Genomic DNA, 24,207 nt, shown 5'->3' on the forward strand with positions numbered 1-24,207 from the left:
TAATAAGTAATTCTTGATGTGTCACCAGAGATTTGTAAATGAGATCTTCATTGAGCATCTATCTACTCTGCAAGTCACAGTGAGAAGTGAAAGGAAAGGATTCATGGAGCCCAGAAGGCAGGCCTTATAATCACTCTCATGTGTTTTGTAAGTTTCTCAGAATTTAGAAGTCCTGTTTCACAGTACCTGTTGACATTTTAAGGAGTGCCAAACAAGACAAAGCATTAGAAACAGTTGGAGAGTGGGGAGGAAGGATGAGTTGTGGGCAGATAGTGCACGTTAAGGTAATGAGGGAAAACTTTCAGGATATTCGGAGGGAGTACACTTTTTCAAGTGTAAAGCTTTATTCACATAAAGTTTCAGTTCAGGTGTGTAGTTCACTAAAGGGTAGTAAGTTGGTTCCTAAATTAAATACTTCAATTCTCCTGGGTATTTTAAAAATAAAATATCTGAGCTTTTGAAAACTCCTTACTAGCTAATTTCTCCTGTTCTCCTTAGCTTTGCCAGGTAGTATTTCTTTTTTTTTTTTTCTCTCTCTCTCTCTCTTTTTTATGCTTCCAGAGTACGGAATACATGCTTTTCTTTTATTAGTTTTGGCAGTCATATAGTCTTCTAATGTTTGTTGACAGTGAGTTCTCTGTCTCTAGTGTACAGGTGCCTTGAAGGCAGGGCCTAAGTCATCCTACTCCGTGTTACCACTTTAGCACTGGGCCTGGAACCCGGAGGTACTGGGCTGTGTTTGGTGATGCGCGTCAGTGGAAGAATGTCAGGATGCACTGAGGTTGATCTAGCAGGAGTAACGGAAGTATGTGCGGAGTAAGAATCCGCAGGGACTAAGGGAAGGAGGGGAGGGATATACTTCCAGCAGGTAGCATGAATTTGCTGTTTTCCCCTCTGCTTTCCTTTTCAACTTAACAACTAAATGAGGTAGTTTTTATAAGCTTGAATTGTATCTAGTCATGGTTAGAAAAAGGTGAAAAAGTCATCTTGATTTATCTTAGAGTATGGGCATCAGAAAATTAGAAAGCTGTAGCCATACGCTGAGATTACTCAGAGGAAATGAATGGAAATTATTGAAATAGTTCAAGTTTGTAGAGGACTTATTTCTTATGGTTAGCAGGGTTGTAAACAGAAGCGTACGTAATGGGGTGGATAGAAGTCTACACACGTGAACTGTCGTCTGGTATAAAGAAACTCTGTGCAAGTATGTGAGAGTAACTTAGAAGCTTAAAAGAGCATACGATGCTAAGAATTATTTTTTTTTTTTTGCTATGAATTAATTAAATAAGTGAATGGTAATTTGATGTGCCCAGATAGTAGTAGTGAGTGTTTGGGAGCATCTGGTTGAGAGGTCAGGGTAAAATAAAAAAAAACAACCAAAATAAATTCAGAAAAAGTAAATTACTTTTTTTCAGAAAAGTAAAAATGCATTAATTTTTTATAGGAAGAGAATTACATTTGAACTCTATATGTCAGGAGAAAACTTGTTTTCCTTTTTATGTCAGATAAATAGGATCCCTTGTGGTTGTAAGACAAAACTCTTAGTATGCTCTTGTGATTTTCTCTTTCCTGTATTCCTTCTTAGATCCTTTTTTTTTTTTTAATTTATTCATGAGAGAGACAGAGGCAGAGACACAGGCTGAGGGAGAAGCAGGCTCCACCCAGGGAGCCCGATGCGGGACTCGATCCAGGTCTCCAGGATCACGCCCTGGGTCGAAGGCAGGCGCTCCACTGCTGAGCCTCCCAGGCGTCCCCTTCTTATATCTTTATAGATAGCACGTGTTTGTATTGTGCTTTGCAATCTCTGCAACATTTTTACACTGACAGGTAAGCCATTTGATTTTTTTTCAGATATAGGCACGGGAGGTAATACCACCCATTTATAGATGTTGAAACTGAGGCCCAGAGAAATTAAGTGACTTGTGCAAGTTTACACAGCTAGTTAATGACAGAACCTGATCTAGAAAGGTTTTCTGAAACAACTTTGATAAAATGCTCAGGGTGCCCCAAACTTTTTACAAACTCAGTTTATGTAGTCTTTATACTCTTTCAAGGAACTTAACTGTTTTGCCATCGATTTTTGAAACAAAGGTAGCCTGGAATCACTCTACTCTTTCTGCTTTGCTATTCATTCCCTCTCTAAAGACTTTTATTGCTTTTTTTTTTAATCCAGTCAACATACATCTCAGTGCCAGCTGAATGTTGACATATATTCTTGCACATGTAAAATAAGAAGGTTTCCACTATTAGGAAAAAGAAACTTGGAAAGCATTATTTTTTAATATTTCTGTTCCAAGGATTTGTAAATACAATATTCATAAGCCAGTTGCTAAGTTCTGAGCATTTTCTGAAACCCCTTAATTTTTTTTAATAAATTAATTTTTTATTGGTGTTCAATTTACCAACATACAGAATAACACCCAGTGCTCATCCCGTCAAGTGTCCCCCTCAGTGCCTGTCACCCATTCACCCCCACCCCCCGCCCTCCTCCCCTTCCACCACCCCTAGTTCATTTCCCAGAGTTAGGAGTCATTATGTTCTGTCTCCCTTTCTGATATTTCCCACACATTTCTTCTCCCTTCCCTTATATTCCCCTTCACTATTATTCATATTCCCCAAATGAATGAGAACATACACTGTTTGTCTTTCTCCGATTGACTTACTTCACTCAGCATAATACCCTCCAGTTCCATCCACGTTGAAGCAAATGGTGGGTATTTGTCGTTTCTAATGGCTGAGTAATATTCCATTGTATACATAGACCACAGCTTCTTTATCCATTCATCTTTCGATGGACACTGAGGCTCCTTCAACACTTTGGCTATTGTGGACATTGCTGCTAGAAACATCGGGGTGCAGGTGTCCCGGCGTTTCATTGCATCTGAATCTCTGGGGTAAATCCCCAACAGTGCAATTGCTGGGTCGTAGGGCAGGTCTATTTTTAACTCTTTGAGGAACCTCCACACAGTTTTCCAGAGTGGCTGCACCAGTTCACATTCCCACCAACAGTGTAAGAGGGTTCCTTTTGAAAACCCTTAATGTAAGGATTTGCAATAACTAGCATCTCTAAATATGTCAGGTTGTGCATTTGCATCCTGTAAATTCGTAAATGGAACTTAATTTGTGATCTGTTTTAATAAGAGTGGGAAGATTGTGTAGCTTGATTGACCATCCAATTTTTCCCTTCAGTTATTAATTAAATTTACACTTATCAACATAGAGTGCTTCTTAAAATAGAAATGTGCTTTTTTGTTACTGTTACTACTAAAATGTTTGGGAAGCTGACTTTAAAATTATGGTGAATATTAATGGGAAAATTATTTATATATGTAAATACCACACATATATTTTTCCCCTTTGTTAATACAGTATTTGAATAAGTTTTAAAGCTGTTTAATTATGGAGAATTTCAAATAAAATAAGTAGATGCAAAAATGTAATGAACCTCAAAGTTCCTTTCATTTAGCCCAGGAGTCAGCGAACAGGGTAAGTCCTGTCCTATCTACTTCTCCCCTTCTTGTATTATTTTGAGCAAATTCTAGGCATTGTACACTTTCATCTGTAAATACTTCAATATGTTTTTTAAACAATGAAGAGTAGTTACAATACTCTTACACACTTTTAAAAATTAACAGTTCTTTAGTATCAAATATCCAAGCTTTTTTGAATATTTAAGGGTAAGACCGCAATAATCAAGCATCTGTTTATTTTTATTTATATGCTTTCCTCCCCTCCTCCAAGTTCTATAAGAGGCTGAATTAGTATTTTAAATCCCACAAAATGGCAAAATAGAGCAGGAAACGATGATAGCAACGAGAATATAGGAAAAAAGAAGATAAAGCAATAGTGAATGCTCATTTCAGTAGCCATGTGCTAGAGAAACTTTAGTTTTCCCTTTCTGGAAGTAAGACAGGGGTTCAGAGATTAAACAGTACTCTATTTAGATTACTAGAGTACTGTACATTAGATTACTAGAGAACGGATTGCTGTTCACTCATTTATGGTTCGTGGAGTGAGACCTGCCCTAGTGAGCCTCTGTCTTGATCTACCCTTTATCTGAATCCTGCCTCTCCACCCCACAATCAGTTTTGCCTTTTAAGTGGTTCTTGGGTGCAGTACACACTTCAGAATGACACACAGCAGGGTTAGAATCCTAGCCATTATTTACTGACCATTTGACTTTGACAAAATTACCTTTTCCAAACCGGTTTCTTTTTCTGTAAAAAAGAGATAAGAGCCAGTTCAAAGGATGCTGCGAGGAATAACTGGAATAATGTATATGTGTGTATGTCATACATGCAGAATGTGTGTGTATGTGTAAATGTAGGTCACACTCTTGTGTGTTTATATATGTATATGTGCACCTCCATCCCTTCCATCTCAAAGTATGACCTTGATCAGACCTTTATAACCTCTTGGCGAGCCTGTTGCAATAACGTCTTAACCAATTGCCTCTAGTCTCTCCTCTCTAGTTAAAAGTCCTCACTGCCTTGGGAGTCATTTTTTCCTAATGACTCCATCACAGCACTTGCTCAAATGTAGATCTCACCGTCTCTTCAGGATAAACTACGCATTTTCCATGTTAAATGAAGCTTTTAATGATCTGTCACATGTTTGCTTCTCCAGCCTGATTTTGTCACTCTCTCCTTTGTTAGTTTATTAGTGCCAAACCGTTATTCCCTGACTGTCCTGTTTTATTGCCTTGTCCATCTATTGGACTCCTACTCAGCATTTAAAATCTAGCTTATATTTTACTTCTGCTTGAAACATTCCATTCCCCCACAGCCCTCAGGGTAATCATTTAGTGGCTCGCAGCAGGCTGTGCACCATCTCTTTAGTCCATTTTTGTAGTGCCATTCTTAGAACTTGGTGCCAGCATTTGCCCTGAGGATTGAAGCTGACAATCATTCTTCCGTTCTATGTAGAATAAACACAATTGATAGAAAATTTTATTTCAGGTGCACTAATATATGGTGCATATATTTGTTAAATAAAAAATATTTGTTAAATATGTTTTAAACGTTAATGGTTTTTAAGAAAGTGAATGAATAGATGGAATTTGTAACACTCCAATTCATTATACACTAATGGCAGTCTAATTTTTAGTTACAGAAGCTGTTTCTTCTGTAATTCATGTGAAATTAAGTCATTTGGGAATTAATAAAAGCATCTGGACCTTCTGCCCTGCCTTCCATCCTCCAGCAGTCTGTCAATAAATTGAAAGAGGAAAATAACACATATGTAAACATCTATGTATGTTATATACAGTGTGTGTGTATATATATGCAGTATCACATATAGGTGCTTTGTTGAGGAAGAGCATTTAGAACAATACGCTTATGATTTAATTTACTTTTAAATAATTTATTCATGAGAGACACACAGAGAGAGGCAGAAACACAGGCAGAGGGAGAAGCAGGCTCCCTGCGGGAAGCCTGATGTGGGACTCGATCCCAGGACCCTGGGATCATGACCTAAGCCCAATGCAGATACTCAACCACTGAGCTACACAGGCAACCCACACTTCTAATTTTAACAATATTTTTAAGCCAAAAAAAAAAAAAAACACCTTTTTTTTTTTTCTTCTTCTCTTTGATGATGATGTTTGTGCAGAGATAGTGTGAAAGAATATTTGGCCATTATTAGAAAATACCTTAGAGATTATTATAATTAGTAATAACTAATTTTAATTGGTCAGTGGCAGCTATGGTGCTAATCCCTTGATGAGTATTGTCTGGGTTAATTCTCAGAAACTTTTTGAGATAAGTACAGTTATTATCCACATTTTTCAGGTGAGGAATTTAGAGCTCTGAGGTCACATTGTCAGTAACCAGTAAGGCTAGGACCTGAGTCTAGTTCCAGAGTACAAGTTTTTTGGTGAGGTAGGGAATACTGGTTAATTCTTCCCATTGGGAAGTCAGACCCTGATCTTCCTTCTGACACACAGATACACTCATCATCTTACAATCAGGATCTTGGGGGCCAATTCAGTCACTACATAGGTGAAGATATTTGGGCTCAGAGAAGTTTAATGGCCTGTCCAAGTTTGCAGGTATAAGTAGAGACTGGTCAAAACTAAAACCTTAGCTTTCTTCAGGTACTGGTGTTTCTGTTTTGCTGTCATACGTGTAACCTCCTGTGTTGGAAATGTTTTGCTTTCAAAGCATGTGCTTGGAGGAATTTTAGTAAATACAGAATTAAAATTATTTAATTTTCAGATATTAAATTTATAGGGAAAAAGATTAAGGGTACAGCTTAAAAGTGCTTCCCCCCCCCCAGAAGTAGATACTTTGTTTCTTGCTTGTTAAGTAAGTCAAATGAGGGGAATGTGCTTTTTGTGAGAAAACAGATTTTATTTGTTCTTTTGAACTAATATAAATTGAGTTTCTTGATTTCATTTAAATTACGTACGCGTATTCATTTTATCCAAGTGTTTCAGTTTTTAACTGAAATATTGTACCAGCAATTCATCTTAATTCCTTGAGTTATCCTAAGGATGCCTCTTATTGGATGCCTCTTATTTTCAATTAGAAAATTCACTGTAATTAGAAAAATTTTTTTATGACGTTAGGATTTTTTCCTAGGCATTCATTGATTAAATGAGCTAATACATGTGAAATTCTTACCAACAGTATCTGACACATAGTTAACTTTCAGCACATACTGGCTGCTATTTTTGCTAGGATGATACTTCTTGGAAGAAGAAATAACATGAAATTCATATGGGTAATCAGAAGTAAATTGTTTTGGTCAACTTTTCCTTATGACTTGATGTCAGCTTTATTGCTTAGAATTCAGTAATAATAAAGGCAGATAGACTGTGTTGGTAATTCAGCCATAAGAATTTAATGTGGTCAACTTTTTCACACATTGGTAGTGATCCTTAACAGGTTTAGTTTATGAATTGGGATAATCTCCAAAAGAAATTAAATTCTTTGAATTCTTCATTACTTGATGCAAAGAATACTACTGCTTAAAAATAGCAGTTTTTTCTCATATGAAAACTTCAAATATGAAATAAATCTTAAAGCTTCCTTATATTTTAAAGAGCAAAAGATTTTCAGATAAGTGTGATGGGTGGCTCAATACCAGCTAACTTACATTTTATGGAAATTGCGTATGCTTGAAAAAAGGGACTGAATTTAATCTTATAATCTTTTTCAGAAGTGACTTCAATTTAAACAGTGTAAATGTATCCTCCAGAATGAATACATGGTAGGTCGAGGCACTGCTCAGAGGTGCTGTCCTGAGTGTTATGTGCAATTCTTTTCTTTGTCGTTATGTAAGGTAGAAAACCCAGGCACAGGGGCATCTGGGTAGCTCAATTGGTTAAGCACTTGACTCTTGATTTCAGCTCAGGTCATGATGTCAGTGTGGGAGGTTGAGCCTTGCATCAGGCTCCGCGCCCAGTGTGGGATTTTCCTTCACCCTCTCCACCCCGCTCAGCTGCGCTCTCTCTCTAAACAAAACAACACAACCCAGGCACAGATTTCCAGATGAGAGAGCTTAGGCACAGGTTGGCCCAATAATCAGACAGAAGCAGGATTCAAACCTGCCTCTCTTTGAGATTTGTATTTTCATTACTTTTGCTTCAGATTTTAGCATATTTATAATCTCAATATTTGTTTTGCTTTCACACCTTTGACATGCCTAAAAGACCTTCCAAGGGCTTTGTCTTTCTTATTCTTTTTTTTTTTTTTTTAAAGATTTTTCTTTCTTTATTCATGAGAGACACAGATAGAGAGGCAGAGACACAGGCAGAGAGAGCAGCAGGCTCCATGCAGGGAGCCCGATGTGGGACTCCATCCTGGGACTCCAGGGTCACGCCCTGAGAGGAAGGCAGATGCTCCACCACTGAGCCACCCAGGCGCCCCATTCTTATTAGTTCTTACTTGTACCTGATTCTTTTATTTTACCAGTTTTCAAAATAATGAATTGGCTCCCTAGCACCAATGAAAGGAGATTAATGAGATTTTGTTTTTATTTTTAGTATCATCATGAATTCAGGGATTTAAAAATATTTTTGTTTCAGTTCCTTACAGATAGTATCTTTTTGATGTTCAGATTGTCCTATCTTTGGTTAGTGGGAATCCTTTTGATACCACTCCAGTAGTCTTTGATAGCTCTCTTGCTCCCTGGTGTAACAGGATGTTCCAGGGTCATTTTGTACGGTACTGCCCTTGGCCTGGAAATCAGCCATTTCTCTTAGGAGGCCTTGTTCTTTTTTTGTAGGAAATGATATTACTCTGGTCACAAGGGTACTTATTACTCCTGAGTTGGTTACTGTTGTTTTTATCTACCTCAGTGGATAAATTTAGGAATTTTTTGTTTTAGTGGACTTTTATTTTTTTCCTGATTGATTCAGATTTAGAACTTGAGTTTTTACTTCTTTGATTTGATATTTGTATCTCATATGCTGGAAATCTTAATTCTGAAGGACATTTACATATGATAACTTATTTCCTTCAGATTAATAGTTTCATAACCGCAATATTAATAATCTTACTGAAAATAGTTAACTTTCTTCATATTCTTTTATCTTGTGAATGTATTCAGTAAGTGTGTACACGTCTATGGTTTTTTTTTTTTACGTCTATGTTTTAAGACGACTTATATTAGCTCTTTTTTATGTTAAGCTACTGTTCAATACACAGCTAAATTTGTTTTATTTTTAGGGATTCTTTCTATTTATCTATCTATCTATCATCTATGTATTTATGATTTTATTCAGAGAGATACAGAGAGAGGCAGAGAGAGAGAGAAGCAGGCTCCATTCAGTGAGCCTGATGTGGGACTCGATCCTGGGTCTCCAGGATCATGACCTGGGCCGAAGGCAGGCGCCAAACAGCTGAGCCACCCGGGCATCCCTAGGGATTCTTTTTAAAACTTTAGTATTGTTTTATCATTTACATGGTTCCAAGTTCAAATTCGTATCTACAAGGCAAGGTCCATTTGGAAAAGTCTAGCTTTCATGCCTGTGTCCTCTTTCATGCCTGTTATCTCCTCTTCCTATAGATTCCCTGTTTCTATTAGTTTTTGGTTTATCCTTCCACTTCTAAAATGTAAGTCCATATGCTTGGTAATACATCTATTGTACATACATGTACAGTTATATGTGTATGTTATATATATGTATTTTAAAAAATTTATATTTTCTCTCAGGTAAAAGATAGCTTCTGTGCGTAGTTACTTATTTTGTTTTTTAATTTGTTGATATATCCTCAGGATCCCTTCGTAGCAGTATGTAGATATTATTCACTTCTTTTTACAGCTGTCTAGTGCTTCATTATTAAGATGTACATTAGCTCATTCAGTCTTTTGCTATAATAACAAGACTGTGTAGTCAGTCTTTTGCTGATGTTGCTAGTGTTATGCGTGTATCTGTTCTTTTTTATTTTGCTAGTGTATCTTTGGAATAAAGCCCTGAAAGTGGGGATGTTGGGTCATAGGTTTAATGAATATGTCATTTTGACAGATATTGCCAGATTTTCCTCCATAGGATTTGTACCATTTTGCATTTCCAGAAACGCAAATGCTTTCACATTCTATGACTCAGTGAACTTGTAAGGTGTAAAGATGTGCATTAAAAGCATAGGGGGTAGACGAAAGGAAGTCTCAAGTAGTTGCTGATAAAATGTCAAAGTTTAATGAAAACCTATTATCTACTTGAAAGTGAATTTATTAGTAAGCTATATTCAAGTGAAAGTGAAATTTTCAGGGTTAGATGTTTGGTGTATGTGCGTATTATCGATAAAGAATGAAGAATATTCTTTTGGATGAAAAATAGTAAGTTGAGTGTTAAACACTTTAAATTCCTGGTTAATATGATCTTTCATTTTGCAAGTGAATATTTTGGGTGAAAAAAAGAATTAATTTTGTTTTGAGGACTGAAACTATTTGCTACAACAAAGAAAATGTTGATTGGATATGAAATTTGGCAGTTACAGGTTTAGTAGTTACAGTTTTCATTGTATATACCCTTGAAGGTTTATGACATGTTGTAATTGTACTTTTGAGAGAATATAATATTAGGTCACCTTTCTTCCTTCTTTGCTTTACTGCAGCCTTTTTATCCTCCACCTGTCTTATTTTAAACTCTTTTTATTAAGGATATGAAAGAATTTTTCAGTTTAATGAATAAAATTTTTTGTATTTTATGAAGAAAGTAGGTGCTGTATTGGTGCTTTTGTTTGGGAATTTGGGTAAGTTCTGGGAGGATACTGCTCATGATTATCACAGTTTTATTGTAGGAAGGAAAAAATTGAGAAGTGGGGTTGGCTTCAGATCATAGAAGACTGATTTTCAGGCTGTTAAATTTGGACTTTATCCTGTAGACAGTGGAAAATCAATACAGGATTTATAAGATTTACATTGTTCAAGTTAGAAATGTGAGTGGTACACTTTTTAAACTTGGTGATGTAATTGAGTAGTTATGTGAAATACTTTTTCCTTATGGAGAAACATGTTATTGTTAATGGCTATGGTAACAAATGTTTATTGAGGTCCTACTGTGTGCTAAGTACATAGCACAGTGTTAAGTACTCTATTTGGATTCTCTTAATCCTTATAGCACCCTGGAGAATGGAGAGAATGTTGTCATTCCCATTCTCATCCCTCAGAGGAGAAATTTAAGGCTTAGAGAAACGTAACGCATTATCCTAAATTGGATCCGGGGCCTATAAAGAAAGCCATTATTGGGGCATTCTATGAAATTTGACTGGGGCTTATTGATTGAATGGTCGTATTAATCAGCATTAACTTCCTGATTTTGATGGTTTTATGGTTAGACAGGAAAATGTCCTTGTACTTAAGATTTATATATTGAGATATTAAGTGGTAATGGGCATCATGTCTAAAACCTATTCTCAAATGGCCCAAAATATTAACAGTTTCATAATTTGGGTGAAAGGTATATAAAAACTCTGCAATTCATACCTAAATTTGAAATTATCCATTGATACCTGACAACATAGGTTTGAACTGTATGGGTCCACTTAAATGTGGATTTTTAATTTTGTTTGGATAAACAATACTGTAAGTGTATTTTATTTTCCTTAATATTTTCTTCTAGCTTTATTGTAATAATATAGTATATAATACATATAAGTACAGAATATATGTTAGGTGACTGTTATTGGATAAGGTTTCTGGTCAACAGGAGGCCAACAGTAGTTAAGATTTGGGGGAATCAAAAATTATATGTAGATTTTCGACTCTGGGGATTTGATGCCCCAGTTGCTGTGTTGTTCAGTGTCAACAGTATAGGATAACGAATATATCTCATTCCAAGCATGCATGTCTATATATACATATTTTTAACTGCCTCTCTTACTCTAACCAGTGTCATATGATAGAAGAATTAAAAATCAAGCAAATTTTTCTTTTTCATCATACTTATTAATTAACTCAGTTTAATAGCATATTAGCTATAACTTTCAAGTTTTGTTCAAATCAGATTGTTTGCCTTTTGTAATGTTTATACTTTGAGGTTAATAAATGTTAAAATGACTACAGTATTTTTTCTTTGCTCTTTTATTGTAAGTTTATAATTTATAATGGACTCCTAAACACATTCTCTAAGTTATACGTTTTAATTTTAAATGTCACTATAAAATAACTGCCTACTTTTTGTTTTAACATAGGTTGTCTTATGATGAGGCTTTTGCTATGGCTAATGACCCCTTGGAAGGCTTCCATGAAGTAAACCTTGCTTCACCTACTTCTCCAGACCTTCTTGGTGTGTATGAATCAGGAACTCAAGAGCAAACTACCTCACCAAGTGTCATCTATCGGCCACATCCTTCAGCTCTGTGCTCTGCCCCTCTTCAGGCTAATGCCTTAGATGTTTCTGATCTTCCCACACAACCTGTGTATTCATCCCCGAGACGTTTAAATTGTGCAGAAATATCTAGTGTCAGGTAGGAGATCATCAAGATACTTATTTTGGAGTATTATGTTAAACAAATGGACAATTTGCTTGGTTACCTTAAGTTTTGTTATTTCAGGAAATTTGAATAAGCTTGGCCATGAAAAGGAACAATACATGTTAATGTTAAAGAGCAAGGGTCAGTGAACTTTATTTATGTAAAGGGCCAGGTAGTAAATATTTTAGGCTTTGCCAGCCATACAGTCACTGTTGTAGCTATGCAGCTCTGCTGTTGAAGTGTGAAAATAGCTACACAGTATGTAAATGAATAAACTCCAATAAAACTTTATGTATGGACACTGAATTTTGAGTTTCATATTATTTTCCTATGCCACAAAATATTATTTTGATTTTTTTTTTTAACCATTTGAGAATGTAAAAATGAATCTTGGCTTGTGAGTCTTGCAAAAGAGGTAACAGGCTGGATTTAGCCTGCATTTAATTTTCTGACCCTTGTTCTAGAGTAACACTGTCATTCGTTTTTTTCTTTTATAAAGATTTTTATTCATTTTTTTCTTTTATAAAGATTTTAATTCATTTTTTAATAAAGATTTTTATTTTTTTTCCTTTATAAATATTTTTTATAAAGATTTTTATTCAGTTTTTTATAAAGATTTTTAAGTAACACTATCAAATAGAACTTTCTGTGATAATGAAAATGTGATAGCCATTGGCTGCATGTGGCTATGAGGTTTGAAATGTCTTAGTTTGATTTTAATTTTTTATAATAATTAATTTTTAAGTCAAATGTTAAATTCTTGCCATTAAACATGGTGGCTGTCACATTGGATAGTGTAGTTGTAGACCTTTGTGTTTATGCCAGATCTGTGTGAGCATATGCTGATGTTTTCTGAACTCTCCTTTACAGCATCCATGTTACAGATCCAACACCTTGTTCTACCTCTGGAGTCACAACTGGGTTAACTAAATTAACTACAAGAAAGGACAACTGTAATGCAGAAAGGGAATTTTTACAGGGTGCAACTATAACAGAGGCTTGTGATGGCAGCGATGATATTTTTGGGTTGAGTACTGATAGTCTGTCCCGTTTACGAAGCCCATCTGTTTTGGAAGTCAGAGAAAAGGGCTATGAAAGATTAAAAGAAGAACTTGCAAAAGCTCAGAGGGTAAGCAGAAAAGATACTTTATTCTTTCATGTTTTGTATTTGAAATTAACATTCATGAAGTGGGGCAACTCAGATGAAATCATTGCAGTGCCACATTTACTTTCCTATGTGCACAGTCTCAGCTCCTGTTGGGCAGCATCTAGGAATCTGTGAAATTAGTGGAGTAGTAAAAAAGCTCATCTGATAGTACTCACTGGGAAAATGAGAATCTGAAACTTTTTTTTGTGTCACCTATGTTGCTTGCTCCCTGTCTTACAGTATCATTACTGCAAATTTGGTGGGTTATGTTCTATGTGTGGGTTTTCCCCTTATGTGTGGTTGACTTTATGGTCCTTCACTTGAAGTCATTTCATCCAAATCATTTTGTTTTGAGGAATTGTTTAGTAATAATTACCTTTCCCATTCAGCTGGGCTTGAATATTTTCTGTATCTTACCTTAGAGAATTTTCTTTTCTTGGTAATTTGCTGTATTTCCCATTTGATCATGTTTAAAATTTCTGCTATTTCCAGTTTTATGGCTATGTCTTACTCTTTTTCTGTGACTATAATTACATTTCAGAGGAAAGTTTATAGCACCAAATATTATAATTAGGAAAAGGGAAAAGAGTCAAATCAGCAATCTAAGTTCTCACTTTAAGAACCTAGGAAAGAAATAGTAAAATCAGATCAAACAGAAAGAAAGAAGTAATAAAGAGCAGAAATCAATGAAATTGACGATAGAAAAACTAGAGAAAATGAATGAAACAAAGTGCTGAATCTTTAAAAAAAAAAACAAAAACAAAACATTGTTTTTGACAAACATCTAACAAGACTGACAAGACAAATTATCAGTAGCAGGAATGAAATAGGTATCTAACTTCAGACACTGCAGATGTCAAAAATACAATAAAGGAATAATATGAACTCTATAAACTTGAGAGTTTACATCAAATGGACCCATTCACGTTTAGAAACTTGACAAGATAAGACATTTTTTATGTGTAATTTTTAGCATGTCAGTGTCATTTCACAAACATATATTCCCACTCTCTTTGCTACCAGACTTTTAAGAGTATAACATTGATTTTTGTATCCCTGGTGCTTAGCATAATACAATACAATGCCTGGCATATATGTCTCCTTATTAATGCTTCAGTGAATGGCCAATAACTAAAATAGCTATACACATAGCTTGTATCTTTAACCTATTTTTGTGTTCCTTAAAGTGAGTTTCTTGCAGGTGATACAGAGTTAGGTTTTGCTTTTTTATCCATTCCAGTAATCTCTACCTTTTAATTGGCATATTTAGACCATTTACACTTAATGTGATATTGATATGGTTTAGTTTAAATATGCAATTGTACTGTTTTGTTTGTTCCATTTGTTCTTTTTCTTTGTCCTTCTTTTGGATTAATTCCACATTTCTTTTTATGATTTCTTCTTATCTCCTTTGGCTTATCAATTATGTATCTTTGTTGTGCTAATTCAGTGATTGCTTTAGGATTTATAGTATACATATTTAACTTCTTCCTGTCTACCTTCTAATGATGTTAAACTATCTCATATACAATGTAAGAACCTTATAAAAGCATATTTCTGTCTGTAACCTTTGTACTACAGTTTTTGTATATTTCACTTGTTTATATGTTTAAACTCCACAGTGTATTGTTACTATTTTTGCATTGAACGACTCATTATCTTTTGAAGAGATTTAGATGATAAGAATCTTTATATTCACCTGTGTTATCTGCCGTTTCAGTCACTCTTCACTTCTTCCTGTGAATTCTGATTTCCATCTGATAATCATTTTTCTTCTCCTGGGAGGACATCTTTTAACATTTTTGTTATGTACGTTTACTGGTGATAAATTATTTTTAGTTGTTTTTTCTGAAGAGGTTATCTTTTCTCCACCTTTGTTTTTGAAAGATATTTTCACTTGGTAAAGGATTTTAAATTGATAGTTTTTCCTTTTGGTACTTTAAAGATGTTGCTCCATTGTATTCTAGCTTGCATTGTTTCTCACAAGAAATGAGGTGTTATCCTTTGTTCCTCCACATGTGGTGTAAGCTTCCTCTTTAGCGCTGGCTATAAGCAGTTTGATTATGGTGTATCTTGGTATAGTTTTCTGCATGTATCTTATGCTTGGGGTTTGTTGAGCTTCTTGAATCTGTAGTTTGTTAATTTTCAAATTTGGGAAGTTTGGGCCATTATTTCTTCAAAAACTTTTACAACCTACCCTATCTCTGTTTTTCTTCCAGACTCCTGTTACACATTCATTAGACTGCTTAAAATTGTTCCACAGCTCACTGGTGCTCTGTTCATTTTTTTTTTTTTAATCTTTTTTTTTTTTCTCTTTGTGTTTCAGTTTCTTTTACTGTTTCCAGTGTCACTCCTCCTTTCTTCAGCATCTCATCTATAAATGCTATACAGTGTATTTTTTTTTCCGACATTATAGTTATCATCTCTGAAAGTTTGACTTGGGTCTTCGTGATATTTTTTTGCTGTTTAATAAGTTCAGTCTTTTCTCTGGGTTCTAAAATATATGAAGCTCAGTTTAACAACTGTTTTAATCCTTGTCTAATAATGCTTTCATCTTTCTGAGTGATAAGCTGGACCAAATTGTAGGGCTCACCTAATTTGTTTGCCATATTTGGAGAATTACTGTCTGCCGTCGAGTGCGTAGTGTCTTAAAAATATTTTAATGTATTTTTTCCAGGTTTTTAGTTGTGTCAGCTGGGGTTGTAAATATCCCTGTTGGTCCATCTTGATTAAGTGTCAAAGTTCTGTTTCTGTTTATATTTGTTCAGTACCACCCAGAAACCCTAATACAAAAACCTACACTTATGCATATGCTCCAATAATTTTGAGCTTCATGAGGATAAGATTGCAAGTGTCTTTTGCTTCTGATTATATTTTGAACACCTAATGGATTCTCAATACATTTTGCTGAGTATATGAATATATACATGTGTATACAGTTACATTGTTATAAAATAGATGCACATATTAATTAGGGACATGCTAGCTGCTTGTAAGCAACTCTTAAGTTTTAGTGATTTAACGTTAAAGTTAATTTTTATTTATTGAGCATTTTGCAGCAGATGCGTATAGTTGATATGTGGTTCTTTATGAAATAATTCAGGGATCTGGGTTTCTTCTTGGATCTTTATAATCTTTTAGAATTTTATTGTTATCTGTATCTAATCAGTGAGGTGAAAGGAAAAGAAAGCTTGGAGAAGGCACACCTGTTTCTTAAAAAGACTTGGTTTAGAAGTGACACATAACCTTGACTCACATTCCATTGGTGCAAACCAATTTCATACTGATATGTAGATGTGTGGTGGGCTGGGAAATGTAGTCCCCTGGGTAACCACTCCCCAACAACAAATCCATACTGTGTACAAGGGGAACACCCATGTGATCATTGATTTTGAGGTGCAGGGATGCCAGAGATGTAATTCTCCACTTATTTGGCCTTCCACAGGTCATTGCTGAAGACCAGGTTTGGTAGAATTCTGGGGTAGAAGTTGGACTTTAGTTTACCTTTGTTAAAATGTTGCTTCCTGGACTCTACTCCAGATTCTGCTGAAATAAAATTATTGTGTTGAGGTTTGAGAATATATATTTTTAATACCTCCCCTCCCCCCGTTGATACTTACATTGTTAATGTACAATGTGTTATTTTCAACTTTTAATTTTTTTTTTCCTTAAAAGAAAATGAGTTAAGTTGGAAGATAAAATTAAGTGCAATAGCTTGCAGCCAGATAAAGTCATTCAGAAATGCATACCTGTGTCAGATCCATTGTTCAGCAGGGTCCCACTAACTGTGGTCATAGATGTTCATAAACATTTACTACATTCCTTCATAAACAGATACATTTCTTGGAGAGAGGTAGTACTGACAATATTGTACAAGGCCCTGTAGGGGGCAAAATAAATTACATTTGACCCTGTCTTTAGGTGTTTACTAGTTGGGAAGAAAAGATGTATACATGGTCAGACTTCACAGATTCTGAATTACACACTTTTTTCCATATTAACCATCATGACACTCATCATTGTCTACTTGTATGTGAACTTGGTCATAGTTGTTCATATTGTGATTAATTCAATTGAATTCTGTGAGTTGGGTTCTGTATTTGTTGGTCTTAATTGCTGGCTTAAATATCTTCAAAATGACTTCACTAGGATGACATTGAAATAGAAAGGTGTAAAAAAAAAGAATAAAAATCTGTGTCAGCTTAAAAGAGTTTTTTCTATAAGTTTAAAATGAAAATTCTTAGTGAGAAAAATCACATAGTTTCATTGACAGCATTTTTTCTTTCTTGATATATAAAATGTTTATCTTAAAAACCATGGTTTTGAGTTTGATGGAATGCATTTGATCAGAGTCTTGATGTTCTGTGTTTTGAATATTTCTCAAATTTCTTTTCTCCAGTACAAGTACTCTAAATTTGTATCTATTGCCTAAAATGCAGCAGTAATCAGTGAACTGTTTTCTAGTCTTTTTTTTTTTAAACCTCAACAACCTCACCACACTTCCAAGTAACCATTTTGAATTGTAAATCTTATTGTTGCTATCCTGTTTAAAATCCTTCAGTGACTTCCCTTGGCCTTCGAGATAATCTCCCCTTATTTTTAAAGGAAGTCCTGATTTCTAAGTGCGTTTTGGGATGGGCCATAAACCCAATTTTCTGGCATTAATCTTTCTGTGGTGTTCATCCCTCATTTTTAGCTACTATTAAACATACTGTTTTACTCCTTCCTCTACATTTGGCAGATTCCCACTCTCAGTATGGAGTATCTTTTCATATGTGTATTTGCTTTCTCTCTGTCTTCTTTGTTGAAGTTCTGTTGAAGGATGCCTGGGTGGCTCAGGGGTTGGGTGTGGTCCCAGGTCCTGGGATCCAGTCCCACATTGGGCTTCCTGCGAGGAGCTTGCTTCTCCCTCTGCCTGTGTCTCTGCCCCTCTCCCACTCTCTCTCTGGGTCTCTCATGAATAAATAAATAAAATCTTAAAAAAAAAAAAGTGTCTGTTGAGGCACTTTTTGCCCATTTTTCAGTCAGGTTGTTTGTTTTCTTATGGTTGAGTTCTAAGGATTTGTTTATTTATTTTTTTTTTTTTAGCAGTCTTTTATCAGCTGTGTCTTTTGTAAATATTTTCTTCAGTCTGTGGCTTGTCTTTTCGTTCTCTTGATATGCCCATCTTTTAGTTGTAGTTCTACAGTTCAGTATATTTGCTTCTCACCCTTCTCAGTCCTTAGTGTTAAAGCTTCCTCCCAGCCTCTTCTGGATTATGTAGATCTTCATTCTTGATCACTGAATCACACTCCGATGAGAAAGATTCTCTAAAATTTTACAGGTTTATAATCCTTTCACTTGAAGGACACTTTGGCTGGATATAAAATCCTCATTTCACATTTTTTCCCCCTTGAGTATCTTCAAAATGTCATTCTGTTGTTTTCTAGCATAAAATGCTATTGACATTTAATACCTATCTGATTTTCTTTACCTTATAAAGGTGACTTGGCTTTGAGTTTAACTTTCTTATTATGGTAGCTTCACATACTTGTGTTTGTTTTCCATGTTTAAATGGATTGAATTTCCTTGGACCATTAGGGGGAGGCTCCTGTGAAGGAGTAGGATAAACCAAGATAGCTTTCTCAATTTTATGTTCAAGAGCTTTCCCTTCTGTTGTTATTGGTATATCTGTGTAGCCACTTCTGTCTCTCAGAGGTAAGCCTTGTTCAAGAAGGCTTTCTCCTCTAGCCTAGTGTTTCTGCAAACTTTACAGGCTTAATATTATGTCTAGGAATGATATTTCTAGAAATAGAAGAAAAATACTTTTTTGTATACTACTTTTGCGATCTGTTTGCTTTGCAATCTTGCCACCCTCATTCTCCTTTAATATCTGAGCCTTCTGTCTCTCAGCCTCTGTTATTCTTGTCCTGCAATTTGGTTTCAGATTCCAAGAGGGCAGTGTCCTGGAAGAGTCTCTTTGTTGGACGCTCTCTAGTTCCTGAGAGTTGAGGGCTTTATGGTAGTTTGCTGCTTCAGGGCTGCATATAGGGTTTCATACTCCACCTGCAACTTGGAGCCTGTGGAAACCTTTTCCTTTTTCTCCATTTGTTCTCATATTTGTTCTCTCAGTTTCCGCTAAGGTCGAATCCTCTCCTTTTGGGTATTTGTAATGATTTTTTGGGTTCTGAGGCTTCATAGGATACCTCTGTATTCCCTTCCCCTTCCTTTTATCCTTCCCCAGAGCTGCTCATTTTCTGGTGTTGGCAGTGTAGCCAAGTTCTGTCATAGTGTAAGATTTGTGGGGATTTCCTTACCTAGTTTGTTGAAGATGTGGTCATTGGGTTCTTCTGATACTTTAGTTAGTATATTTAGTTTTCTGGAGTTGTCTTTGGGGGATTCAAAAACTGTGCTGCTACACAATTACAATACAACTAACTCATTATTTTATTAGTGTAATTGTGACCAATATATAGGAAGCTTTGATTTTTTTTATCCTAAATTTGAAAAATTAGGGCAACATATAAAAGTACGTATTATTTACATTTTTAAAAAGGATTTTTTAAAACATCTATTTGAGACCTTTTGAGAATTCATGTGTAAATGCAGGATGTGATTTTGTCATTAACATTTTTCTTAGTTTTAAATGCAAATATGTATCATTTGCCTATGGTTGCAGTGCTAAATGGGTATAGTCTCCTAATGGAAATTTTAAAATAATTGCCATATGGTACATAAAGTTATCTATAAGTGAATAAATTTTAAAGTAAATATGAAAACAACCCACTGAATTTTTATTGAAATGTTAAATGTAATTAAATTCCTGCTTGATGGAAATAAATATGTTTGGAGAAAAGGGAAAAAAGAATGAAGTCATTTAATTGTTTATTTTCACACGTAACATATAATCCTACTTAATCTTTGGATGTCTCATGAAAGAAACATGAAAATTTAATATGTGAGTTAGAATTATTTATAATTTTAGATTTGCCTGATTGTCTTCCACATAGCAAGTGCTAAATAAACATTTTCAGTTTGAGCATTGTAGAAGGGGACAGTATTAATATTTTGTCATTTTATTAGTAAAGATTATGTAGTCTGCTGAATCTAACTTCAAACTATGGAAATTCAAAATAAAATGATCAATTTTTCATAGGAACTGAAGTTAAAAGATGAAGAGTGTGAGAGGCTTTCTAAAGTACGAGATCAACTTGGACAGGAATTGGAGGAACTCACAGCTAGTCTGTTTGAGGTTGGTCTATTTATGTGTTGGCCAAGAGCAACATCTTGATTTTTATATATTGATAGAATTGTTTTCTGAGGGGATCTTGAAAAAGATATGCTTAGCTTCACACATAATTTAGAAGTCATCTAAGAAAAATGAAATCTTTAAGAAATGTAGAGTCTGCAACTTAAAATGATGGGAAAAGAAAAAGACCCTGTGGGCTACCAGTATCAGGTTGTTTTAAAATGCCTGTGTGGACAGAAACGAGGTAAATTTTAATTTTGTTTTTATCAAGCATTTAGGGGCTACTTTAGGGTAATCCTATAATAAATATGACTCCACAATAAAGATGGTAAACTCTTGACGTAGCTGTCTGAGAGGCGAAGGTTTGAGGATTGTTAGAAGGCACATCTACTTGTTAGAAGGCCCACCTCTTTATCTCCAGCCTGCCAACAGGACTACAGTTTCTACCCACCTCAAGCAGTGTTTCTCATTAGAGGTGCCATTGACTTTGTCATTTTGTATTTTTGATGTATTAGCCAGGGTTCTCCAGAGAAATAAAACCAATAAGATGTGTATATATGTATACATAATTATATAGAGACTGATAGTAAGGAATCAGCACATGTGATTATGGAGGCTACTTTACCAAGTTCTGCAGGGTGAGTTAGCAGGCTGGAGACCAAGGAGAGCTGATGGTATAGTTTTATAGTTCCAAGTCCACAGGCCTGAGAACCAGAGAACTGATGGTGCAACTCTAGTCCTAAGGCTGACAGGCTGGAGACCCAACAAGAACTGGTGTTTCACTTGGAGTTTGAAGGCAGGAAAATTCTCTCCTACTCCAACGGGATCCGCTGTTTCGTTCTATTTAGTCCTTCAACTGATTGGATAAGGCCCAAACACATTATTGGAGAAAAATCTGCCTGAGTTAACATATGTTAGTTTCGTCCAGAAATACCTTCATAGAAACAGCCAGAATAATGTTTGACCAAATATCTGGCATCCAGCATTAACCATCATACTTGGCTTTGGCCCCAAAAAGCTAGTCATACTCCTGATCATTTTGACTACTTTTATAAGTTGTAAACCTGGGGGGGGTGAGGAGAGGATAGTACTTACTTGATTAAGAACCACTCTCATAGAATGTGGTTCTTTCTGGTTAAGACCTTGAGCCTTTAAGAGTTCCTTATTCAAGGGTACCTGGTTGGCTCAGTTGGTAGAGCATGCAACTCTTGATCTTGGGGTCATGAGTTTGAGCCCTATGCTCAGCACAGAGCTTATTTAAAAAAAAAAAAAAGATTCCTTAATCAAAAAGATTGAGGTGTTAACTGGAATGACTAATGCCATTATCAATTGTTAATAATTTCTTTTTGAGACTCTGGGCTAGTTCCTTCAGCAGAGCATGTGACTCATGATCTCAGGATCATAAGTTTGAGCCGCACGTTGGGTATAGAGATTACTTGAAGAAATAAAATCTTAAAATTATAATAATACTAATTTTTTTACTCTAAAAATTTGTTTTTAAAACTGAGTGTGGTAAAAGATTTTAGAAAATTTTCTTCCCCTTTTGTTATTTTTATTTATGCAGCATCTGTTTCAGTTTTAGAGGTATGCATATTTTCTTACATAATTGTAATCCTAATATATTTTGTATTTTTTCTTCAAATAACATGTTTTCATGTTCACCTACATGGTCACTGTCATGAGAGTCATAATCCACCAACTGCACATATTCCACCATTTCTGTCATTACAAGGAACATGGTAACAAGTTACGTGTGGATTTCTTCAGCTGTGGGCTTTCCATGCCCCCTCTGCTCAACACCCCTTTGCCCTGTCCTCTTTTTCAGGGGTCCTTTTCTTTTCATGGACATTTAAAAACTGATTTATTATTATTTTTGGTTAGCTAGTCATCAAAGACTAGAGGACAGGAGCTATATGACTTGTTACATTTTTGTTTGTAGAGGGGGTTGACAAGAAACCTTAGACTTTTTCTTCAAGTATTGTCTTGGACAGAAGAGAATTTTATAATGATATATGGATACTAGATGAGAAAGCAAATATATTAAGCTTCTCACCTGCCTGCCCATAATTTTAGCCTTGCTTACTTCCTCTTGTCTGCACTTGCATGTATATTCTGTTAGATGAAGGTAGGAGAACAAATGGGAAGAAACTTCTCCCTCTCCATAGCAGGATGTGAAAAAGCAGAAATGGAATTTTTGCAATAAAAGGTATATCTAAAAAAAAAGGTATTTGGGTCCCTGATCTATACCTGGTCTGACAATGGCTAATAGCCTTGACACTGGGAAAGGAATTACACCGACAGAAGATGATTTCACTAATGAAGGACATTGTATTCAAACCAGTTACTTACGAATTTTGTAAAAAGGTGCTAAAAGTTTTTCTGTGGTCTATTGTGCATTCATGATCTAGTTTCTCATTGTCTTATGAAAAGATTTTTTGCTTATATTTTACATATATAAATATAATATATAAATATGTATATAGTTTTGTAAGAATTAAGGATTATTTTGAATAAATAGAAATTTGCTCAGCTTTGGTACACGTAACATGTAAATTAAAATTAGGAGTTTGTTGTATATGAATAATCTTTAGTATAATTACACCTTGTAGGAAAGTTGGGTTTTAAAACTATCAAATACAAGAATTCTATGTATATACACACATATACATATATATGGTCTCTGATTTTGAGATAACAAAATGAATGCTTAAAAAAGTAGATCCATTTGACATGGAAAAAGAAAAGATAGGTAGCCTTCAGATATTTTTTTTTTACATTTTGTCAGCCAGTTTTAGTAATGTCTATGCACACTGAGTTTTTTCTTCATAATGCTAAGAGGTATATAGTACAAATTATTGTCATTTTATAGGTGAAGAAAATGAGGCATAAAGGATTAAGGAGCTGGGATTCAAATTCATAACCCTGATCCTTGCTTTAAGTACTATGAAAATCATAAATGGTACTTCATTGGTCTCAGGCCACAGAAGAGGAGTCCTCATTGAGGCCTCTCCTTTATTCCACATTCACAAGGAAAATCTTTTGACAGATTTATAAGGCAAATCTTTCTACCTTTCATCATGATATTGCTAACACCATTTTGCAAGCCATCATGATTTTTCTTACCTAGACCGATAGATGCCAAACTTTTGTTGAGATCATGTACTTAATCTGTAAAAGAAAAATTTGAGTGTGTACCTTTATTATGATGAAAATAAGTAATATTTATTGAGGGTTACCTATTGGTAGGCACTGTTTTAAGAGCATATGTATTTATAAATTATATATATACACTAACATATAATACATGTTACATAAACTATAAAACAAGTTTTAAAAAGCAAGTTAATAAGTTTATTTGTAATAATACAAAAATATTTTATCCTCACTAAAAATATATATATAGTGTGTGTATATATTTAGTGAGAGGAGTATGATTGAATATGTTACCTTGTTTTAAAAAATCTTGTTTTAATAATTCATGATTCAGGTGAAGGTCTAGTCTTTATTCCTTTTTTAAAATTAGATGCAATATGGCTGATAACTCATGAATATATGGATCCAAATGGAAGAAGTACATCTTTCCCTGTATTAAATCATTATATTGAATTTTCAGTTCCATTGCTGGTTATGTGAAGGTTTCTCCGAAATATTCTCTGGTGCATTTGTCTTCTCTAATACCAACAGACTATCTTTGCAAATTAATCAGAAGAGAACAAGTTTAAACATTATTTTAAAGAAAGAAAAAAACCACCTTCTTCATTTGAATCACTGTTAACCAGATAGGAAGAAAATTCCATTTTCAAAGTCTGTGAGTGTCTACAGATGAATGTTTGTATCAGAGGTCTGCAAACTACAGCCTAGAGGGCAGAACTAGCCTGTCCCTAATTTGTGCAGCCTCATCAGCTACG

The 24,207-nt window shown here is 34.9% G+C and overlaps 1 protein-coding gene across 4 annotated transcripts in view; it reads left to right on the forward strand.

Moving 5' to 3' along the window:
* The window catches only part of RAB3IP (RAB3A interacting protein), a 41,862-nt gene that overhangs the window by 3,716 nt on the left and 13,939 nt on the right, over positions 1-24,207 (forward strand). For 2 of the 4 annotated variants that reach the window (XM_055328326.1, XM_055328325.1), the window contains exons 2-4: positions 11,643-11,918; positions 12,795-13,053; positions 20,207-20,302. In XM_055328326.1, the coding sequence (XP_055184301.1) occupies positions 11,668-11,918; positions 12,795-13,053; positions 20,207-20,302 (606 nt within the window). In that variant the 5' untranslated portion in view covers positions 11,643-11,667. Of the gene's footprint in view, positions 1-126; positions 148-11,642; positions 11,919-12,794; positions 13,054-20,206; positions 20,303-24,207 lie in introns of those variants that run through there. The other 2 variants (XM_055328327.1, XM_055328328.1) reach the window with 2 other exon arrangements.

This window comes from Nyctereutes procyonoides, unplaced genomic scaffold, assembly GCF_905146905.1.
Source record: "Nyctereutes procyonoides isolate TBG_1078 unplaced genomic scaffold, NYPRO_anot_genome, whole genome shotgun sequence".
NCBI lineage: Eukaryota > Metazoa > Chordata > Mammalia > Carnivora > Canidae > Nyctereutes > Nyctereutes procyonoides.